This window comes from Muntiacus reevesi, chromosome 18, assembly GCF_963930625.1.
Source record: "Muntiacus reevesi chromosome 18, mMunRee1.1, whole genome shotgun sequence".
NCBI classification, from domain to species: Eukaryota; Metazoa; Chordata; class Mammalia; order Artiodactyla; family Cervidae; genus Muntiacus; species Muntiacus reevesi.
Window position 1 is genome coordinate 39,781,007 of NC_089266.1, and position 20,241 is coordinate 39,801,247.

The 20,241-nt window shown below is 42.9% G+C and overlaps 1 protein-coding gene across 1 annotated transcript; it reads right to left on the reverse strand.

Moving 5' to 3' along the window:
* Positions 1 to 389: 389 nt before the first annotated feature.
* Positions 390 to 20,227, reverse strand: GLOD4 (glyoxalase domain containing 4). The gene is made up of 9 exons (XM_065909713.1): positions 20,073 to 20,227; positions 16,709 to 16,758; positions 15,719 to 15,839; positions 11,610 to 11,754; positions 8,652 to 8,788; positions 7,666 to 7,752; positions 7,279 to 7,392; positions 7,104 to 7,190; positions 390 to 741 (listed from the first exon to the last, which is right to left on the reverse strand). The coding sequence occupies exons 1-9, from the start codon at positions 20,160 to 20,162 to the stop codon at positions 676 to 678; spliced, it is 897 nt and encodes a 298-aa protein (XP_065765785.1). The 5' UTR covers positions 20,163 to 20,227; the 3' UTR covers positions 390 to 675.
* Between the last annotated feature and the right edge of the window lie 14 nt (positions 20,228 to 20,241).

The following is a 20,241-nucleotide window of genomic DNA, read 5'->3' on the forward strand; positions in this document are numbered from 1 at the left end:
GCAAAAATACACACACACACACACACACACACACATATACATAGAGAGAGAGATAGAGAGAGAGAGAGAGAGAGAGAGAGAAAATAACAGAGCCAGGCATGTAGCAACATTACACCCTTCTATTTTTTCTGACTAAAAAATTTAAAGCAAGGAATATCAGAATGTTAACCAAACCTTTTGGTTCAAGGCACGAAATTTCTTTAAAAGTTTTTATATGTCAAGGCCTGCCAGAGTAAGACATTAGAACAGCATACTGTCTCCAGGTCCTGGAAGGACTCCTGCTATAAGTAACTGATTTGGACTTATCTGGATTTAGTTGTTCTCATTAAACCTACATGTTTATCAAAATTCTCTCAACCCTCAATCAAAGGTCATGTTCCATACAGCTGTCCCAGCCTGGAGAAGAATTTATTACTAATAGAGTTACATACAGAATGTACCCTTGCAGTGACAGCACAGACGACAGCGAGAGTTCTTTAAATGAACTGATGATGACAGGATTTTCTAAAATATATCAGAGCTTTTAAAGATTGAAATACATGCGTCGTCGCCACCCCAGCCTCTGTGCCTGTACAGGAAGCCCCCACATTGCGAGAGCGTTCACCGTAAGGCACATGGCAGGCCTCACAGGAGCTGGGCAAGATCACCAATGCTTGTTGCACGTGATGCCTTCCATTAACCTGTAGCCTTGGGTTTCTTTTGTGCAGCAAACCATTCATCACTTTTATCTCCTGCAATGGCCTGTGGAAACGAAATTGGAATTATTTAGTCTCAATCCAGAAAGTAAAACTTACAATCTACTTCGGACCTCACTGCCCACAATCAAGAAATTAACAGTTAAAAGATGCTCGTTCAGTAGTCTTGTGTTTACTCTGACAGATGTTGCTGCTGGGGATCGAGCAATTGCTTGTCAGTTCTCACTTTGCAGAGTAAAGGGCAGAGCCTGCAGCCAGGAAGTGTGGCCGATGGCTGGCTGGAGAGCAAGGCCAGGCTGTGGGCTCTTTGGGACAGAAAGTGTTGGCACTCCTAGCATCTCAGGGGCTCCCAAGAACATCTTTATTTTTATTTGACTGGGCCACACAGCACTGGGCTCTTAGTCCCCACCTCCCAGAGATCGAACTCATGCTTCCCTGCAGTGGAAGCACGGAGTCAGGCACTGGACTAGCAGGGAAGCCCCCCTCTCAAGAATCTTTAGTGCCCAGGAGACTCAGTCTAATCATGAGACCAATGTGAAAAGTTATTCTGACATTTTAGTAATGTGCTTATAACTGTTTCCTTTTCCCACACTTCCTTCCTATTTCACTGATGTTGGTACTACTTCATTTGGGGCCGCTTAACTAAAAAAAGCTTTGTTAAAAAACAGTATGCTTTGGTTCCACCAGAGTCCTTTTATCGTATTAGTCCATGGGGCTGAGGTCTTAGGAGGAGGCAGGGGAGTTGGCAGGAGCAGGGTTTACAACAGAAGTCTCCTAAAACACTGGGTCCAAGATAACCAAGTGTATGCTAATCAGCTGTTTGGTAGGGAAATACATTCAAGGACTGAATCAGTTAGGCCTCTGTTTCCACAGGTTCTGTTTCTGCAGATATGAAGGGCTGACTATGGGACTTGAGCATCCTAGGATTCTGGTATTCCCAGTGGGTCCTGGAACAGACCCCCGTGGATACTAAGTGACAACTGTACCTTTAAAAATGCCAGTTTTCATTATGAGGCAGGTATTATGCTGGGTTTAGGTGTGGCAACAGATAAAGTCTGACGCTTTGAGGAGCACATGAAACAGTTGAGGATTCAGATATGGAAACAACTGTTTTGCAGGCAGATGTGTCTGCGTGTGTGTGTGTCCTGGTGTATAATAGAACCACAAAAACGTGCTATCAGACCAACTGGAAAGGAGTAACTAACTGGTTGGAGAACTACTGTAAAATCATCCATTTATTTCAGCAGGAAGTCAAAAGATGTCTGCAACTGAAAATGAAGAAACAGTGAAGCTGAGAGTAGCTGCCATGGGCAGTGGGACTCAGAGATGGCATCATTGCATTTATATAGAATCTTAGTACTATCTGATTTTTTATTTCAATGAAAATACACGCTCAGTCGCTAAGTCATGTCTGACTCTTTGCGACCCCATGGACTGCAGTCCACCAGGCTCCTCTGTCCGTGGGATTCTCCAGGCAAGAATACTGGAGTGGGCTACCATGTCCTCTTCCAGGGGATCTTCCCAACTCAGGGACTGAACCTGCATCTCCTACAATGGCAGGCAAATTCTTTACTACTGAGCCACCTGGGAAGCCCTTGATGAAAATAAAAGGTCTTATTTGTTTTGTGTGTTTCTGAGTTTTAAATGCATTTTAAAAATACACTGGTGAAAATAAAATATATTTAAAAATCAAAACGATGTCAAAGAAGGCCAAAACCTCCCCACTTCCCAAAGACACAGACGTTTCTGTCTTCTAGGAGCCAGTGAAAGTAGGGAGAAACAACAAATTGGTGTGAAAAACCCAAGAAAGCTTCTGCGTTTTGAAGGATGAGTGGAGTAAGCGGGGAGGGGAGAAAGGAAAACCACCCTTGGGCGGAGGCACGATCTACCTTGGTTAATGGAAACAGTTCAGTGGGACCGAAAGGGGGTGAGCTGGGGGAGAGAGACAGCACACTGTGGCCAGACGTGTCGCATGCTTTGCCAGAGATGTGAACTTCTCTTGGAGGCAATAAACGGCCACTGGAAGATTTAACGGTTGTTTTTTAATTACTGGGTTTATGCTTCAGAAAGCCTACTGCTGGCATCAGAGATTGACTAGCAGCTGGGAGGAGGTGTGTGCAGTATTTGGAGGTGAAAATGAGAACCTTTTCAAAAGAGAAGCAGACAGAGGATTTCCGAGGGAGAACTCTCAGCTCTTGGTGACTTGTTGCTCAGAGAATGTAAGGGGTGAGGAGCAACAATATTCAGAAATGGTTCTTTGTGTAAATCTAAAAGTATTCTAAAATAAAAAGCATATCAGGGACTTCCCTAGTGGTCTGGTGGTTAAGAATCTGCCTTGCAATGCAGGGGACACAGGTTCAATCCCTGGCCAGGGAACCAAGATCCCACATGCCCCAGGGCAACTAAGCCTGTGCACAACTACTGAAGCCCACACACCACCAATTAGTGTCCATGCCCCCCAAAAATAAATAAATAAATACTTAAAAAAAGCATATTAAATGTTAAAAGAAAAACTGGCTCTGAGGATTCTAGCTTAAACAACTGTGATAACAGATATAAGTACTACCAAGGGAGGAAGCAGAGTACAGAAGAGAAAAAAAGAACTGCCTTTGAAACCTGAAAGACTTCTCTTTGGGCCCCTGCCCTGCTAACCTGTGGAATGTATATTGAGTGACTTATTCTTTTGAAACTCAGTTTCCTTATCTGAAAGGGGAATGCTATCCACCTTGCAAATTATGGTAAGAGTTACAGAATATAGGTAAGGCACTTAAGAACGTGTCAATATAGGAGATGCTTAATAAACAGTAACTTCTGTTTTCCTATAATATTAGCGAAGAATGGATCCAAAGTAAGACAAAGTAAGTTATAGGCATGTGGAGTTGTAATGTTCATAGTTTGTCCGGGTTAAGGGGTTCTTAACACTAGTGTGACTCAAAAACTACCAGGCATAAAAGGAAGAGTTGATAAACTGGACTGAAAGAAATGTCTTCTCTTCAAAAGGTTCTGTTAAGAAAATAAATAAGCAAACCACTGAATGGGAAAAGTACTCATCTTTACAGGTTATCTAACAAATGACTCGTATCCAGAAGTCCAACACATCAATAAGAAAGAGTCAAAGTTTTTTAAAATGTGGATTTAAATGGGCCTTGAAAAACATGCAAATATTCAAATGAGAAAAGGGACATTCTAGGAGAATAAAATAAGCAAAGACACAGGGTGAAAATAAATTCATATTTAGACGTTAGAGAATGGCTGAAATGTAAAACAGATCATTGGTGTGTCTTCTGGTTAGTTTTTCATGAAACTCAATGGATCAGGTAAGTTATTTATATTGATATAGTCCAACCATATTAAAGCCAATTTAAAAAATACACAGGGCAGTAAAGAAACAAACAAAATACATGGGACAAACTAATATATAGAACCATTTTTAGATGGCCAGAGAGAATTTAATAAGAACTGGATTTTAGGTAACATTAAAGGATATATTGTTGATTTTTTCTGGCCACGCCGTGTGGCATGGAGGATCTTAGTTCCTGGACCAAGGATCAAAGCCATGCAACCTGTATCAGAAGTATGGAGTCTTAACCACTGGACCACCAGGTAAGTCCCACATTGTTGATTTTTTAAGTGTAATGATGTCGCTGTGGTATATAAGAAAATTCCTTAACTTTTACTTTCTAAATTATCTTAAAATGTGTAAAACACTTAAGTATTTAGGGTTGAAATTACATGGCATCTGAAATTTGCCTTAAAATTCTCCAACAAACATCTCCACTGCCAAAAAAAAAAAAGTGGGGTGAAAAGGAATGATGAAAAATTATGGCAGAGTTGATCAGTGATAATCACATAGGGATTTGTTGTTCTCTTTTGTATATATTTGGAATTTTTAATCATACCATTACCAACTCAATGGAGACAAATCTGAGCAAGTTCCAGGAGATGGTGGAGGACAGAGGACTTAGTGACTGAACAATAATTAAAAATAAAATTATGGCAAGAAATGGACAAAAAGACAACACACAAATGTTGGAGAGGATTTAGAACAGCTGGAACTCTTCTATACATACATGACCGATAGTTTAAAATATTCAATCACTTTGGACAACTGTTTGGCAGCTTCTTAGAAAGTGAAAGCAATTCCCCTCCTGGGCATTTATGCAACAGAAATGAAACATACGTCCACCAAAAGAGTTAACATGAGACTGTTCATAGCAGTCTTCCTTATAATAGATAAAAATCTGGAAAAAAATTCCAATGTCCACCACTGGAAGAATGGATAAGCAGATTACTACATTCATAAAACTGAATACCACTCAGCAAAAGGAAAAAAAAAAAAAAAGAACTCTGGAATGTGCAATTACATGGAGGAATCTCAAAAATGTTACTGAAAGAAGCCATTCCATTTATATGAAGTCCAAGGATAGACAAAGCCAGTATGACAGAAATCAGAAAAGTAGTTGCTGTTGGGAGGAGGAGTTGGAAGCTAAAAACGGGCATAAGAGAACTTCCTATAATCATGAAAATGCTCTATATTCTGAGTAGTGAATTTGAGTTTATGAAAGTATCAAAATTTATCAACGTGAACACCAAATATCTGTACACTTAAATTCAATGTATATTTTACCTCAGTAGCAACAATCAAAAATGCCTGTTTAGAGCTTAGGGGGGAGTGGGAACTAGAAATTAAGAAGTCTAGGACAGATGATGGCTGAAACTCGGAGCAGAGATAACCAGAGGAGCAGGTAACTTCTCAGAGAAGAGAAAGAAAGTACATGGAGAGAAAAAGACAGGCAGAGTGGGTCCATGGGCAACATCACTTCAGGATCAGTCACAGAAAAAGGTGCCTGTGGCTGAGGGGAAGCCGTCAGACAAAGAGAGACAGGAAGATGGCGGGATCTCCACCATCAAGCGAGAAGAGAGAAGAGAAAGTTGGTCAGTGATGAAAAGAGCAAGAACAGTCTAGCCAATCTGCCAACTGAGAGGTTGCCTGAGATTCTATTTTTCCTTCACAGTAATATTTAGAAACACTAAAACTTCTGTACATTTCTGGCTTTGATGACCCTCAACTGAGTGTCCGTTATTACGTCAGCAGTTCGCCAAGCACTATAAACCACACAACAATCCTGGGAGGCGGATAACCTTATTTCCTCACATTTCTGTATAAGAAAACTGCAGTTTAGAGACTTGAAGTAAATTTCGTACGGTCAGTCACAAAGTACTAAGTGACGAAACCAGGACTGGGAGATTCACTCCTTTCAGGAGCAGCAATGTACTCACTGAGCGCCGACTACCTACAAGGTATGAGCTGGAAGCTGGGGTACGACACTACACAACGGCTTTGCAGGCTGCTAGAAGATGATGTCTGATGAGGATGAAAAGCAGTCACTGGATTTGGCAAGAGGGAGGTCACTGATGACGTCAACAAGAGCGTTTCACCACGTGACAGGAGCCAGTGAGGGACAGAGTGAAATGTGAGTGGAAGGTAAGTAGTAGAAATGGTACAGAAGAAATTAACACAACATTATGAATCAACTATACTTCAATAAAAAAAAAAGAACTGTGAGATCATAGCATTCATGGCAAAAGAAATCTGTGACTGTCTCCTCCATTTTGCAGGCAGGAAATCTGGGTTCAGAAATGCTGGGAATCTGTGCTGAGATCCCCAGGTCACACAGCTTCATCTGGAGTGGTAGCTCTCACTCCCCTCCTCAGGAGCCTCTTCACTATGAGGCAAAATCTGATGTACTTTCTTTTTCCTTCTGATATTCTGAAAGCAAAATACCTCTTTTGCCTCAGAAAACAACTACAATGAAGTTTCTTCTGCTGTCCCTCACTCCACCCTTCTCACCACCTGCAAACAACTAGTTTCTGTGTTCCTCATTAAAAAGGGATGACTTACTCCATCAATCACTATCCCGACAAAATTAGACAGTAAACACACACACACACACAAAGAAGTACAAACGGCGTGCAGGGAGACTTTTAGAAGGAACCTGGAGAATGGATACGGAGTGAACACAAAGAGGTTTTCAAGATACTGGAGTTAGTTTGTACGCTGGTGAGAATAATTTGCCAGGAAGGAAGAGGATGGTGCTGTAGAATGGAGAAGATACGACCAAAGGGCTAAGACAGTGAGAACGGATGGCGGTCGGGCACTTCCGGTCTCTGAGCAGAACAATGACGTATTTAGCAGCAGCGGTTTCCTCAAGGCAGCCGGAAGGGAGGGAAGGCACAGATGCTGCACCCAGCCAAGAGTCACATAGGTAGTCATGAAGTCGACACAAGTCTCTGGCTCAAGTCACCCCAACAGCAAAAGGACAGGGTTCCGAAAGTAAGAACTGGCCCATCTCCACACACATTATCCCCTTCGGCCAAAGGGGAAAGGAATTTAGAAATGAGACTCACGTCATCCAATAATTTGTTTCCCTCTGGATCCACCTTTGAGAGTTCTCGAAATGCTTCATCCCCCACAAAGCAAATTTCATGTCCGTCCTACACCAAGAGAGAAAACAAATTTGGCAGAGAGACACCTCAGAAGAAAACTATGGGGCAGCCTGTCCCCTTCCTGGGTGATACTTACAGGGTCGGCCAAAATGATCACTTGCACGGTTGCCTTCCCTGGAGTGTCCAGACTCACCAGGGGAGTCAGAATCTTCTGGTTTTCCCTTTTCATCAAGTCTTCTAAATCTGACAACTTGAGGAAAACAAAAAGGCACAGTGAGCATGGGGTGCTACACCACGCTGGGGCCGTGGTCCCCGGCAGCCCTGGGGGACTCTCAGGTCAACCAGAGAGAACCCCGGCACCACCTGTTTGATTTCTATTATCTCAGCTGCTCTCGAGACAACTGCTGACCTTCACACCAAAGCCACAACCAGCATGAACCTGGAGCAGGGAGGGCCAGGGTTCCTAGCTCTTAGAAGTCACTAGTCACAGAGTTTCAACAGAAGACCTGGTACCAAACATTACCTCTTCCTGAGGGCAAGAAAAGGCAATGCGTCCAAAACCTGTTGCATGATCAACTTTCCCTGGGATGGCCTGCAGCTCCAGCTTACACTGAAAAGACATGAGAAAGTGGATTTATTTTTCAGAACAGGTCACGTGATTAAAAAAAAAATTCAAACCAGGATAAAGGAATAAGGTAAATTCTAAGTCTCCCTCCTGTCACCCCAGTGGCAACCAATCAGCAGTTTCCTGTGTATCCTTCACAGCATAGGGCATATATCCTTTATTTTTTTTTCATACAAATGGTAACATAATTTACATATTATTGTTTCCCATGTTTTTCTCCAATCAACGTTGCCATCTCAGCACATAAAGACTAATTTTTTTGATGGCTGCTTTAGTAGTCCATTCTATGCATGAACCATAAATCACTCAACTACTGAATCCATAGAGCATTTAGGGTATTTCTTTTCTTGTTTTTTGTTTACACTGGGCCACTTGTAGGCTTTAGTTCCCCTATCAGAAACTGCACCTAGGCCATCAGCAGTGAAAGCGTGGAGTCCTAACTAGTGGACCACCAGGGAATTCCCTAGGTTATATCTTGCTATTAGAAATAATGCTGCAGCAGATAAACTTGTACACACTCCTTTGTGCACGTGTAGGATGAGTACGTCTCTGAAACAAATTCTTAGTAGACTTGCTGGGTCAAAGCACAAGGACTAAATCATGCTCAAATTTTTTTTTTTAAAGAGGAAAATAGATTATCATCATTGCATTAAGTCTTGCCTACATCTCCTCTGACTCAGCAAATCCACTCCTGAAAGGATGTACCTCCAAATATAAATAAAGGTAATAATATCTGGGTAGTGAGTTTCCCGGAAGTTTTTATTTTCTCCTTTCTGTTCTAAACACTGAATTATTATGAAGAAACTATGTGAATAACCTTCACGTTAACCTCATTTATAAGTCAAACTGAAAGTAACAGATTCTTTCTTTCCAGGACTGCTCACCTGGTTATCAGCATAGCCCAGCAAAGCCCTCTGCTCCTTCTCGTCTTTTTCATAAATTTTCATTCCCAGTAGGTTAGACCAGTAGTTCAAAGATTTCTCAAGATCGGACACTGCCAGAGTTACTTTTAATACAGGATCTGAAAAGTAACAAAACAGCAGGAATGGACAGGGCAGTGCAAAGGAATGGAACCAAAGGACCCAAACAGGCTCAGGTATATATAAGAATTTAGTTTATGATAAGAAAGGGATTTGAGGTCAGTATGAAAGGGCACATTGTTAAATAAAAGGTATTAAGATAACTGGTTTCTTAACGGTGGGAAGAAGTGACACCTTTAAACTAGATAGCAAAATACATTCCTGATGGGTTAAAGGGTTAAATTGAAAGAATGAAACCATGAAAATACTCAAAACAGGTGATTATTTAAACAATTTTGGGATGGCGAAAGATCTTTTTTTTTAATCTGACATCAAAGATAGAAAAACCATGAAGAAGAAAATGTGCTAGGTTAATCATACAAAATGGAAAACTTGTACACAACAACCAAAACAAGAATTACAATCAAAATTGAAGATTAAACTACAAAGTAGGAAACATTTTTTTTAATAACAAAAATGAGCAAGAAGTCCTTAATATTTAAATCACCTTTCAACATCAACAGGAAAAAGATGCCCATCCTAGAAAAATAAGCAAGAGGCACGAAGCAGCAATCCACAAAAGGAGGAATAAAAAAGCACATTTAACCTCACAAAGTTAGAATTCAAATAAAACATTTTGTTATCTAATCGGCAAATGATTTTAAAAAGTTCACAGAATTAACTATTACAGTGCAATGGGAAAAACCATAATGGCAGAGTGTAAATTAGTAATATTTCTGGGCAACAATTTTGACAGAATGTGTCTAAAGTATGTCCCCTGCTTTTGAGAACAATCCCATTTTTGGCAATTAAGGAAATAACTGTGGATGTGTGATGGGCTTTCATCAAAGACACTCATCACAGAGTTGCTCATGACAAGACACCAGGAACAAAGTGAATTTCGAACAACAGACAACCATTTCTCTTCCTATGATGTCACATAATGGAATCCCGTATGTATCCGATTATATATTTAGTTCTTTGGATTAAAAAGTTGGAAGGATATACTCTAAAATGTTAACAGTGGTTATCTGTTTTCTTCTGCCTGTCTGTCTAGGGAGAAAAAAAATCTGTATTTTTGTAAAAAAGAATAAAAGTCATAATAAAACACTTAATATTACTGGAAACTTCTATTTTGTAAAGTGACTTTTGGAAGAGCTGTTCCAAGTCTGTATCTCACTATGGTAAACTCAATGTAGTTTTCTTCAATTTTCACTGCCTTAGCCCTGTTTGCTAGACTAGCAATACCATGACTAAAGTAAGATGTCTGTCACAGGAACCTCTCCCTGGCAGATTTAAGTTTTCCCCATTCACTGAGAAATCAACAAATTCCAACTGATTCACACCCTGAAGGGATGCAGGGACAGGAATAGTTGCAGTGGGTGTGACTACACAGGAGTGATTCATTCAAAGGACGGACACCACTTAGACTGAGAGATCTGACTCTACTACCAACCAGAAATTAAGGCTCCCAAGGTGTTATCATTGCAAAGAACAAAAACATCTCAGGCCTCTGGGGCCCACCATTATTTTACACACTGAAGCATCGTGAAAACTACGAAAAAAGTGTACACTGAAATTCATGGCAGGAGTTAGGTATCAAAGTTAGTATTTCAAGCACCAATCACCTATCAATAAAAATAGTCATGGAAATCCCTCACATCACCCAGAAGTTCCCAAACCCATCTCCCAGTAAGTCCCACCGCACCTCCCACACTGGAACCATTGCTCTTTCTTCTTCTGAGCTCTGGATGGAAAGCATGTAACATTACTGACAACCATCAGGCTCAGTATGAGGGGTGTCTGGGAGCTGAGACAGACCAGCATGGGGGAAGAGAAGGTCTCCACTTAGAGGCTTGTGCTCACGGAGGGAACGGCTGGCACAAGTGCCCCCGCTATTCACCGGCATTTTTTTCTTTTCCTTTTCTTGGTTTTGGTTCTTTCTTGGCAAAGCAGGTAGCAGAATTTTCAGCAATACACGTATGATGCATGAGGATGCCTCTGAGGTACTTGAAATGCAGCAGTTTCTCTCCTGCTCACTGTGGGGGTCAGCGTGGTGGGCTCCTCACCTCATTCACCCAGACTCACTGAGAACCAGCACTGTAATCTGGGAAACTGTCCTCAGCCAAGGGAGACGACTAACTGGTCTAAGGATAAATCTGCTTCTTTTGCCTGCCTATGACTGGTTCAGGAGCAGGGTATGTGAATCAACCCTGACCAGGAAGTTTGCTAGAAGATCCTAGGAAATCGTGGGACTGACTTTGCTGTGCTTTTATTTATTTATTTTTTTGCTGTGCTTTTAAAGAAGAGCCACAGGAAGTCAGCTTCTCTTTCTCCTACCAATGAGAGTGTGTGGGCGGGTAGCCTCAAATGCTACTGGCAGTCACCCTACCACCATGAGGGGGAGAAGCGGACCCCTGAGGACAAGAGGGTGGAGAGAGAGAAGATCTGGGTTTTTGATGCCATTGCTGAGCTGCTGAATCAACAAACCCTGAAGTCTCTCTGACAGCGACAACACCAGCTCTATGAACTAAGATTTTTTTTAACCATTCAACCTAGAGGTGGGTTTTCTGATATTTGCAGCTGAAAGTATCCTACATCGACACGTTACCAGTAGAACCGAACCACTCCAGAACACCGATAGGGATGCACTGAAGTTTTGACATGAGCATATAATTTCTTAGAGGACAAGTAACGCCAACAGCTTGGGAAAGACAGGTTATATCAACACAGAGACTCCACAGGAGACGGAAGTCAAGCTCCCTCTCTCCTTCCACCAGATGCCTTTAGACAGAGGGCTTTTGTCAGTCCAGATATAATTACCTGACTGAGGTGGACTGCAGTTCTGCAAATAGAACTTATATCCTCCGGGGGCTTTGGTTTCAAACACACCGTCTCCCATTTCATTGAGTGGCCACTTCAGCTTCCTAGCGTTGCTGATAGCTTGGCTGGAAGCCACTGTGATACCCTATGACAAACGACAGAACATAATCATCCAAGAGCATAATCACAACAGATCTTTAGAAGATTAGGAATTAAAACCCCACTGCCTTTATGTCAAACATCTAAGATTTTAGTGGCATTCAAAATTTTCTGCTACTAATTTTGAAGTCAGTCTTGGACATTTTTCTCCCACAAAGATTCCAAGCTTTGTGGATCGTAGGCCAGATATTCAAACGCAAGAGAAATCAGATCCATTCAATAACAAAAATCGGGCTTCCCTTGTGGCTCAGCTGGTAAGCAACCCACCTGCAATGCCGAAGACTGGTGTTCGATCCCTGGGTTGGGAAGACATTCTGGAGATGGGAAAGGCTACCCACTCCAGCATCCTAGCCTGGACAATTCCATGGACTGTGAATTCCATGGGGTCGAAGAGTTGGATACAACTGAGTGACTTTCACTTTCACTAACAGTGAAAATCCCCCCTCATTTTCAAGATCTGGTCAGAGAAATCTTTATCTTACCCGTGGCTTGCCAGCTACCTATTTAAACTTTTTTGTTTTTATTTTTACTTTTGAAACCAAAAAATATAAACCAACTATCAAGGCATCCTTTATTTAAGTGTAATCAAAATACCTAAGAATGTACACTATGCCTTCCAATATATCTGGCCTCCTTTTTAGCTTGGATGGTAGATCAGCCTCTGCCTTCAGTCTTGTTAATCCATCAGTCACTCTGTGACTGGAGTAAACATTCTGAAACCCACCCTAGTGTTTGTCCTCAAGATGACAACCCCATGTTGTCATTCTTCTGCTTAGAATCCTTGATGGCTCTTCATTTCACCCTGGGATGGCTGACGATGGCCTAAAAGGGGCAAGATGATCTGACCCAGGTCATTTTTTATTTTTGGCTGTGTTGGGTCTTTGTTGTCATGAGAGTTTTCCTCTAGCTGTGGCGAGCAGGGGCTCTTCCCTAGTTGTGGTGTGAGGACTCCTCATTGCGGAGGCTTCTCTTGTTGCAAAGCACAGGCTCTAGGGTGTGCAGGCGTCAGGAGTTGCAGTACGTGGGCTTGGTAGTTGCAGCTCCCAGGCTCTAGGGTGCAAGCTCAACATCTGTGGCATACGGGCTTAGCTGCTCCAAGGCATGCGGGATCTTCCTGGGCCAGGGATCGAACCCGCATTTCTGCACTGCCAGGGGGCTTCTTTACCACCGAGTCACCAGAGTAGCCGAGCCCCTGACCCAGGTCGTTTCCGAGCCCATCTCCTCCCCCCTCCCCCGTCCTCTCCGCATTTTCTCAAACACACCAGCACTGTTAGAGGGCTTTTGCACTGGCTGTTTTCTAGCTGAAATGCTCTTCCCTGAGATACCCACACAGCTAACTCTCATCCTCTTCAAGCCTTTGTTCAAATGTCACCTTCTCACGGAAAGCTACTCTCAACACCCTACTTGAAACTGATCATTTGCACCTACCCCCAAGCTCCTTTTCTCTCCTTTGTTCTTTGCCCATTGCAATGATCATCTTTAAAATATTAGATTATTTATTTATTCATTCATTCAAGTTTATTATTTATTGTCTGTCAGGCTTTGGGTCCCCTCTCCTCGGTTCATGGCACCAAGTTGGTTTTCCTTTTTTCTCTGCCTGATTTAAATTTGGAGCATAAAGAATAGAAAGATAAGGAGAAACACAGAGCCCCTCATATACACTGAATCACCAAATCCTATGACTGCTGTCTCTGACATCTCGCAAATCCATCCTCTCTCCCTCCCGCTGCTGTCACTGGATAACCTTTGGGCTGGCTGCCTCACTTTCAGTCTTGCTCCCTGCCAACCCAGCCTCCCTGCTCTAGCCAGGGATTCTTGGATACTGCAAATTCTGTGTCATTCTCCTGCTTAAAAATGGCTCCACTGTGCTTTTAGAAGGACATCTAGATGTCCCAATGTGATGCAGCCCCAGGGGACTCCTCCAGCCTCAACTCTACCCTCTCTCTCCTCCACACACTGCGCTCCAGCCAGACTGCGTGACTCACAGTTCTCTGAGCGCCAGGCTCCACCTCAGCGCCAGGCCTGTGCACGGGTGCAGGACAGCCATCTCACCTTCCTGTCCTGGTTCCCCCACCTGGCTCGGATGTCTCCTCATGGAAGCCTTCCCTGAACTCTCACCCATCGGAGAACAGGCTGGAGATTCCTCCTGTGTGTTCCCACATCCCCCTGTTCCTACCCTATCTAAGACTTGTCACACTGTATTCCTGTTGTCTCTTTACTTGCTTCCCCCATCAGACGGGGAGCTCCTTAGGCCAGGGAACATGCTCCCCTCTCTACTGTATCCCCAGGATCTAACAAGGGGTATGCCATAGAGCAAGTCACAAGAAATATCTATTAGATGAATAAATTAGTCAGTGGCACAGAGAGTGAGAAAGAGAAACAAATATATTATGTTAAGTCTGAGCCATCCTTTCCATTTACAAAACACTTTTGTAGATATCGGACCCTTGTACGAACTTCCATCTAGCTACCTTTATTTTAATGTGTCAATGAGTTAATTACTGAGTTAACAGGAATAATGAGAGAAAAGACCAAAATAACATGAGGTAGATTTCCTGGGCAGATTCTGAGTAAGAACGAATTACTCCACTTCTGCTGTGTATCTGGGCCCAGGGACACTGTATCTCACAGTAACTGATTAGCAAGTGGTAGATACAGACAGGGACAAAGGGACAAAGGAGGTGATTAAACAGTGAATCCCACTAGGGGACTGTAAGGAGAAAAAAAAATGGGAGACTCCTGTAAGCTAATGATTACTCAAGGAAGCAGGTGTGCTCAACCACAAAACCAGGCAGGGCTTGCTTAGTAACAAAACCATGCGACGGAAGTGTGGGACATGCCCTCAAAGAATAAAACAATGGTGGCATGAGACCCACATCCTGACCAGCGCACTCAGTCAGTTAATGATCCCTAGGACAAGATCTCTGCATACAAAAAAACCCCAGTTATTTGTGGACCTAGCTTGACCATGTAGGGATAAGAAAACTCCCCTGCCCAACCTAGAGGAGGAGCTGATGATGGAAGCATGATGTCCACTCAAGAAAGACAAAGAAGTTCTCTCCTTCCACACTTTTCCTTTGATTATAAAACTGTAGCCCACTAAATTCTTGGGACGTGGCATCTCTAGCCTGCCCACTGGTTAAGCCTCACGAGCATCCTGTTCTAATAAATTGCTTCTTATCTATCACTTTAGCTGGAGCTGGATTCTTTTCTGCGCTGAGTCATAAAAGAGCACCAGAGCTCTTCAGAGCCCCGTTAGTGACACCCAATGGTTTCAATACTGTTACTATATAGATGCACAATAACCTGAGCTCTTGAATGAATGAATACAGTGTATGCAATGCCACTTTTTTATCCTTAAAATCTTGTCAGATTTTTCTGTGGCTGTGTAATTGTCTAAAGCAATCACAACTGTCCACTAGAGAGAAAATATTTCTCTGGATGGTGCTGAGAACCTAATGAACCAATGACTCTGGCCCCTCCACCTCTCACGGTTCAGCTATTCCCAAAGGGGAGTCCTGTCTCCTTCAAAGCTGTCTCTACATCTCGAACTTGATTTTTAAAGGCTGGGAGAACACGTTTCATCCTGAAGCTTGGAGACAAGGTGCCCAAGCAGGTTTTTTTGTTTTGTTCTTTTTTTATTTTTTAAATATTCAATACATTTTTATTTATTACCATTATTTTGTAAATTGGAATATAACTGCTTCCCCACACTGTGTGAAGTTTCTGCTGTACAACATGAATCAGCTGACTGTACACACAGACCCCTCCCTGCTGAGCCTCCCTCCACACACCGCCCCAGTTTAGTTCTTTTTTAAATAGAAATCATGGAACTGATTACTAAATCACGCCCAAAGTCATCAATTCACTTAGTCATCATCATCTACAGCTGCCTCAGTGACATCTAAAACATAACGCCAAAAAACCGGCTAGAACAAAACGGTACTCACCAGGAAGTCATTGCCAAGCTGGTAGTTGCCGATGCCATAATTGTAAGTCAGCTCTGTGACAAAGTGATCACCCTCGGGTCCATAGCCCACCATTGTTTTACTCCACTTCCCATCGTAAGGCCTAGAAAAGTGAAAAGGAAAAAAAACCACAATAACCCAGTGATTACGGACAAAAATCTGCTTTAGGCCGCCCTCAGAGAGCTATTGGAACAAGAAGTGGGCAGTCTGCTCTGGTCCTCCAAGTACCAGTAAGGATGTGGCGGCCTTAGCCAGTGCTAAGGGCAGCTGTGGACAGTGCTCAGGAGCCCCGTCAACAAAGGCTCCCAGGACCACCTGTCTGGCACTTACCTGCGGGAAAGATTCGTTTACCTTTCCTAGAAAGCAGGGAGCAGTATCCTATAGGGACAGTTTTCCCACCTGAACTTAACTTATGTTTTGCATATTTGTCAACAAGCATGTGAGAGAAGGCAATGGCACCCCACTCCAGTACTCTTGCCTGGAAAACCCCATGGACGGAGGAGCCTGGTAGGCTGCAGTCCATGGGGTCGCTAAGAGTTGGACACCACTGAGCGACTTGACTTTCACTTTTCACTTTCATGCACTGGAGAAGAAAATGGCAACTCACTCCAGTATTCTTGCCTGGAGAATCCCAGGGATGGGGGAGGCTAGTGGGCTGCCTTCTATGGGATCGCACAGAGTCAGACACGACTGAAGCGACTTAGCAGCAGCAGCAAGTATGCAACTCCCATCAGGCCTTGGAATTTCAGGCCATGACTACTGAGCTTAATTAAGAGATACCTGATAAGACGTTGCTTCATCCACAGAATACATTTCTTTGTGACCCTGAAGCTGCCTCCCTAAAGTCTTATTTCTGTTTTTTACTGGCTTCTTAATTTCCTCTGCTGCCTTCTAGCTGCTTTGAGAAACTGCTTTCTCTTCTCTACAGGGTATTCAGAGCTTAAGGAGATATTAAGAAACAAGGTGTCATACCCATTACAGGCAGCTTTGCAGCCGTCCTCAAATTCCTCATGCCGAAGAATCTGGTAAGGGAATTAGAATAAATGGCAAAGTTTTCCTTGTACTGCACACAGCATATTTAGCACAAACTAAAATGTCAAAACACAGACATTATCACTTGCAGGCTTTTACATTTAAGATGAACAGAAGATAATGAGCTGGATATCTTTCCGACGCTAGCAGATGAGGTGAGAGAGCATGGCTTGGTACTGGGCATCCCTGGTGGCTCAGTGGTAAAGAATCCGCCCGCAGTGCAGGAGGTATAGTTTTGATTCCTGATGCAGAAAGATCCCACATGTTGCTGAGCAATTAAGCCCTTGGGTCCCAACTACTGAGCCTGTGCTCTAGAGCCCGGGAGCTGCAACTACTGAGTCCACGTATTGCAACTACTGAAGCCCATGCACCCTACAGCCTGTGCTCTGTGACATGAGGAGCCACTGTGCTGCAACTAGAGAAGTCCCCACTCGCTACAACTAGCGAAAAGGCCACGCAGCAATGAAGACCCAGCGCGGCCAAAAAAAAAAATAGCTTGATAGCAAGGGTCAGGCAACCAAGCAAAGTTGTGAAATCTGCTTACATCAGGAAGTGGTAATATGCAGTTAAAAAAAAGCGTGGCCTTCACTTAATTGTGATAGGGACAGAGTAAAGGGACAAAGTAGTTGATTTAATAGTGAATCCCACTAGGGGACTGTAGGTAGAAAAAATATGGGAGATCCCTGTAAATGATTACCAAAGAAAGCAGGTTTGCGTAATCGCAAAACCAGGCAGGCTTGCTCAGTAACAAAACCATGCCACAGAAGCACGAGATGTGCCCCCAAACAATAAAACCATGGTGGGACGAGATCCACATTCTGCCCAGTAAGCTCAGTAAGTTAAAGATCCCTAGGACTCGCTCTCTGCACACATAAGAAATAATAATTTGTGGACCTAGTTTGACCACGTAGAGACAAGAAAAGCCCCTTGCCCAACCTGGAGGAGGAGTTAATGATGGAAGCATGATGTCTACTCAAACACAAACGATCTTCTCTCCCTCCCCACTTTTCCTTTGATTATAAAACTGTAGCCCAGAGTTCTTGGGGCATGGTATCCCTTGCCCACCTGCTTGTAAACTTCACAAGCATCCTATTCTAATAAACTGCTTCTTCTCTATCACTTTGCCTCTGGTTGAATTCTTCCTGCATGGAGACATAAAGGACTGGGGTACCGGGAGCTCATTGGGGCACCCCGAAATGACATTAAATGGTTTCAGTTGTGTAACTCTGAGAACGACATATTAGGATCTCAGTCTAATATCTTATGAAAATAGATAATTTATTAAAGCATTTGACACAGAACCTACTACACAGTATACTCTCAATGTGTCAGTTTCCACTTTCCTTTTTGAGCCCCACAGCTACTGCTCCAGTTCAAGTTCTCATCACATTTCTCACAGACTATCAGAAATCACCCTTATTGATCTTTCCTTAAAACCACCATAAAAGTAAGCCCCTAAAGCACAGCTCTGATCACATCACTGCCCTGTTCCAAAATGTAAGAGAGCTCCCTATTTACTGACATAAATCCAAATTCCTCAGCATATCATTCAAGATACTATAAGAAGCAATTCCAACCTATTTGTCCTGTTATCCCATCTCCTCAACTATAAGTAATCTAAGCTAAAGGCACGTAAAACTAGTGACGCTTCCCAAACATATCTTACTTGTACATTAGCTGTTCAGACCTCTAATCTAGGTCTGTGGAAATCCTATCTTTAAGGGTCAACTCAAGTACAAGGTCTCAATGAATTATTTCCTGAGGACCCAGGTCAGAGTTAAATCTCTCCTCTTGGTACTTTTATAATAATGATAGCTAACACATAATACAAACCACATGTCAAATACTACATATATAATAACGTTTAATCTTTACAAACACCCCTTAATCAATGAGGAAACACTTCAAGGGAGTGTTTTGTGGTTTTCTATCACATTTTAACTTCCATTACCATCTGCAATGTACAAATACAATTCCCACCAAATCAGGATCTTTTTTTTTTTTCAAACCAGGCTCTTAACTGAGAACAGATAACAGGGTCATTTTCATCTTTGTCACCAAAGTCCAAAACAGAACCATGAAACAGGTGATATTCTTTAAATGACTGATGATTTTAGGTAATTCCCTTTGTACTCTGCAGTGTCTCTACATTAATTCTTCCTCTTGCACATTGTAAACAATGTTGCCTGCAATTCATTTCATTTCAACAAGGATCAAACCCTCAGCTAACCCAGTCGCTCACCAACAGAACACCCTGAGGGGAATTCAGGATGGAAAAATAACAAGAAGCATTCTTTGCTTCTGGATACTGGTCCTAGACATTTTTTTTTTTGGGGGGGGGGTGGATACTGGTCCTAGACATTTAAGATGCATTTCTAAGGAAGAATTTTAAGGTACTCAGAACCCATCTTCCCACGTACAGAAAAGCACTAAAACCATTAACTTCAGCTGTCTATTTCTGTGCTTAGCAGTAATCTTTTGATGTTCCTACATGGTTTTGGGTTCTTCCCCGTCTTCAAGCAAAAAACTCATATACTTTCTAGCTCCTCCCTTGCCTCTTCAGATCAGTTCCTCAGAGCTATCGAGAGGCTGTCTTCCACATTAGAGTCCTTAGGAAGATCCCCAAATAAAAATTAACTAAAAAATCTTAGGTTGTTAATTTTTTTTTTTTAGGTTGTTAATTTTTCTTTCAGCTGACAACATCTAAAGTCCCTGCGTATCAGGAGCCTTACAACAGCTTGCACCTGTGCTTGCCACCCAGGTGATCTCTGCAGAATCACAGCTGGGGAGATGCCACTTCCAGGTGTTCTGATTTCACACTTCTGAGATGAGCTGGAGTGTTCACCTAGACAGACTGAGTGATCCATTCAAACCAGCCCCAAGAGAAGTAGAGCTCTAAATTATGCTGGTATCTAAAACCAAAAGGTTCCAAATCAGAAGAGTCATTGTTTACTGGAAGAGTATTACGTAACCTTTTATTTACTATCTTTCCCATAGACTGGAAACTTCGCAAAGACAGGAATAAACATTCGTGAAAGAGCTCAAACTGAAAGGACCTGTGTGGGCACACAGTCGGCAACTAGTAAGTGTGAGCCCCCTTTCAAAGTCCATCTAACCCAAGCCGCAATTCGTGATGCTTCCTGAACCTGAAAACCACAGAGTTAATGGGAAGTCCTGCGGCTAAGGTCCGACACCCGGGTTCGCGGTGAAATTCACATCGCACCCCTTTCTCCTCCCTCGGCCAGGTGGGGTTCAGTCACTCGCGCACCCCTCGCGCTCCAGCCCCTCTCCGCCCCTCCTGCACCTTCATCCCCAGGACATCGCGATAGAAATACGCCGTCTCGAAGCGGTTTCCCACTTTGAACACGAAGTGCAAAGCTCTGCGATTCGCCATGACCACCTACACTACCGCCGGTCACGCGCAGAGCGGCGCACAAACCACAGCTGACGCCGGCGCGTTAGTGATGTCACTG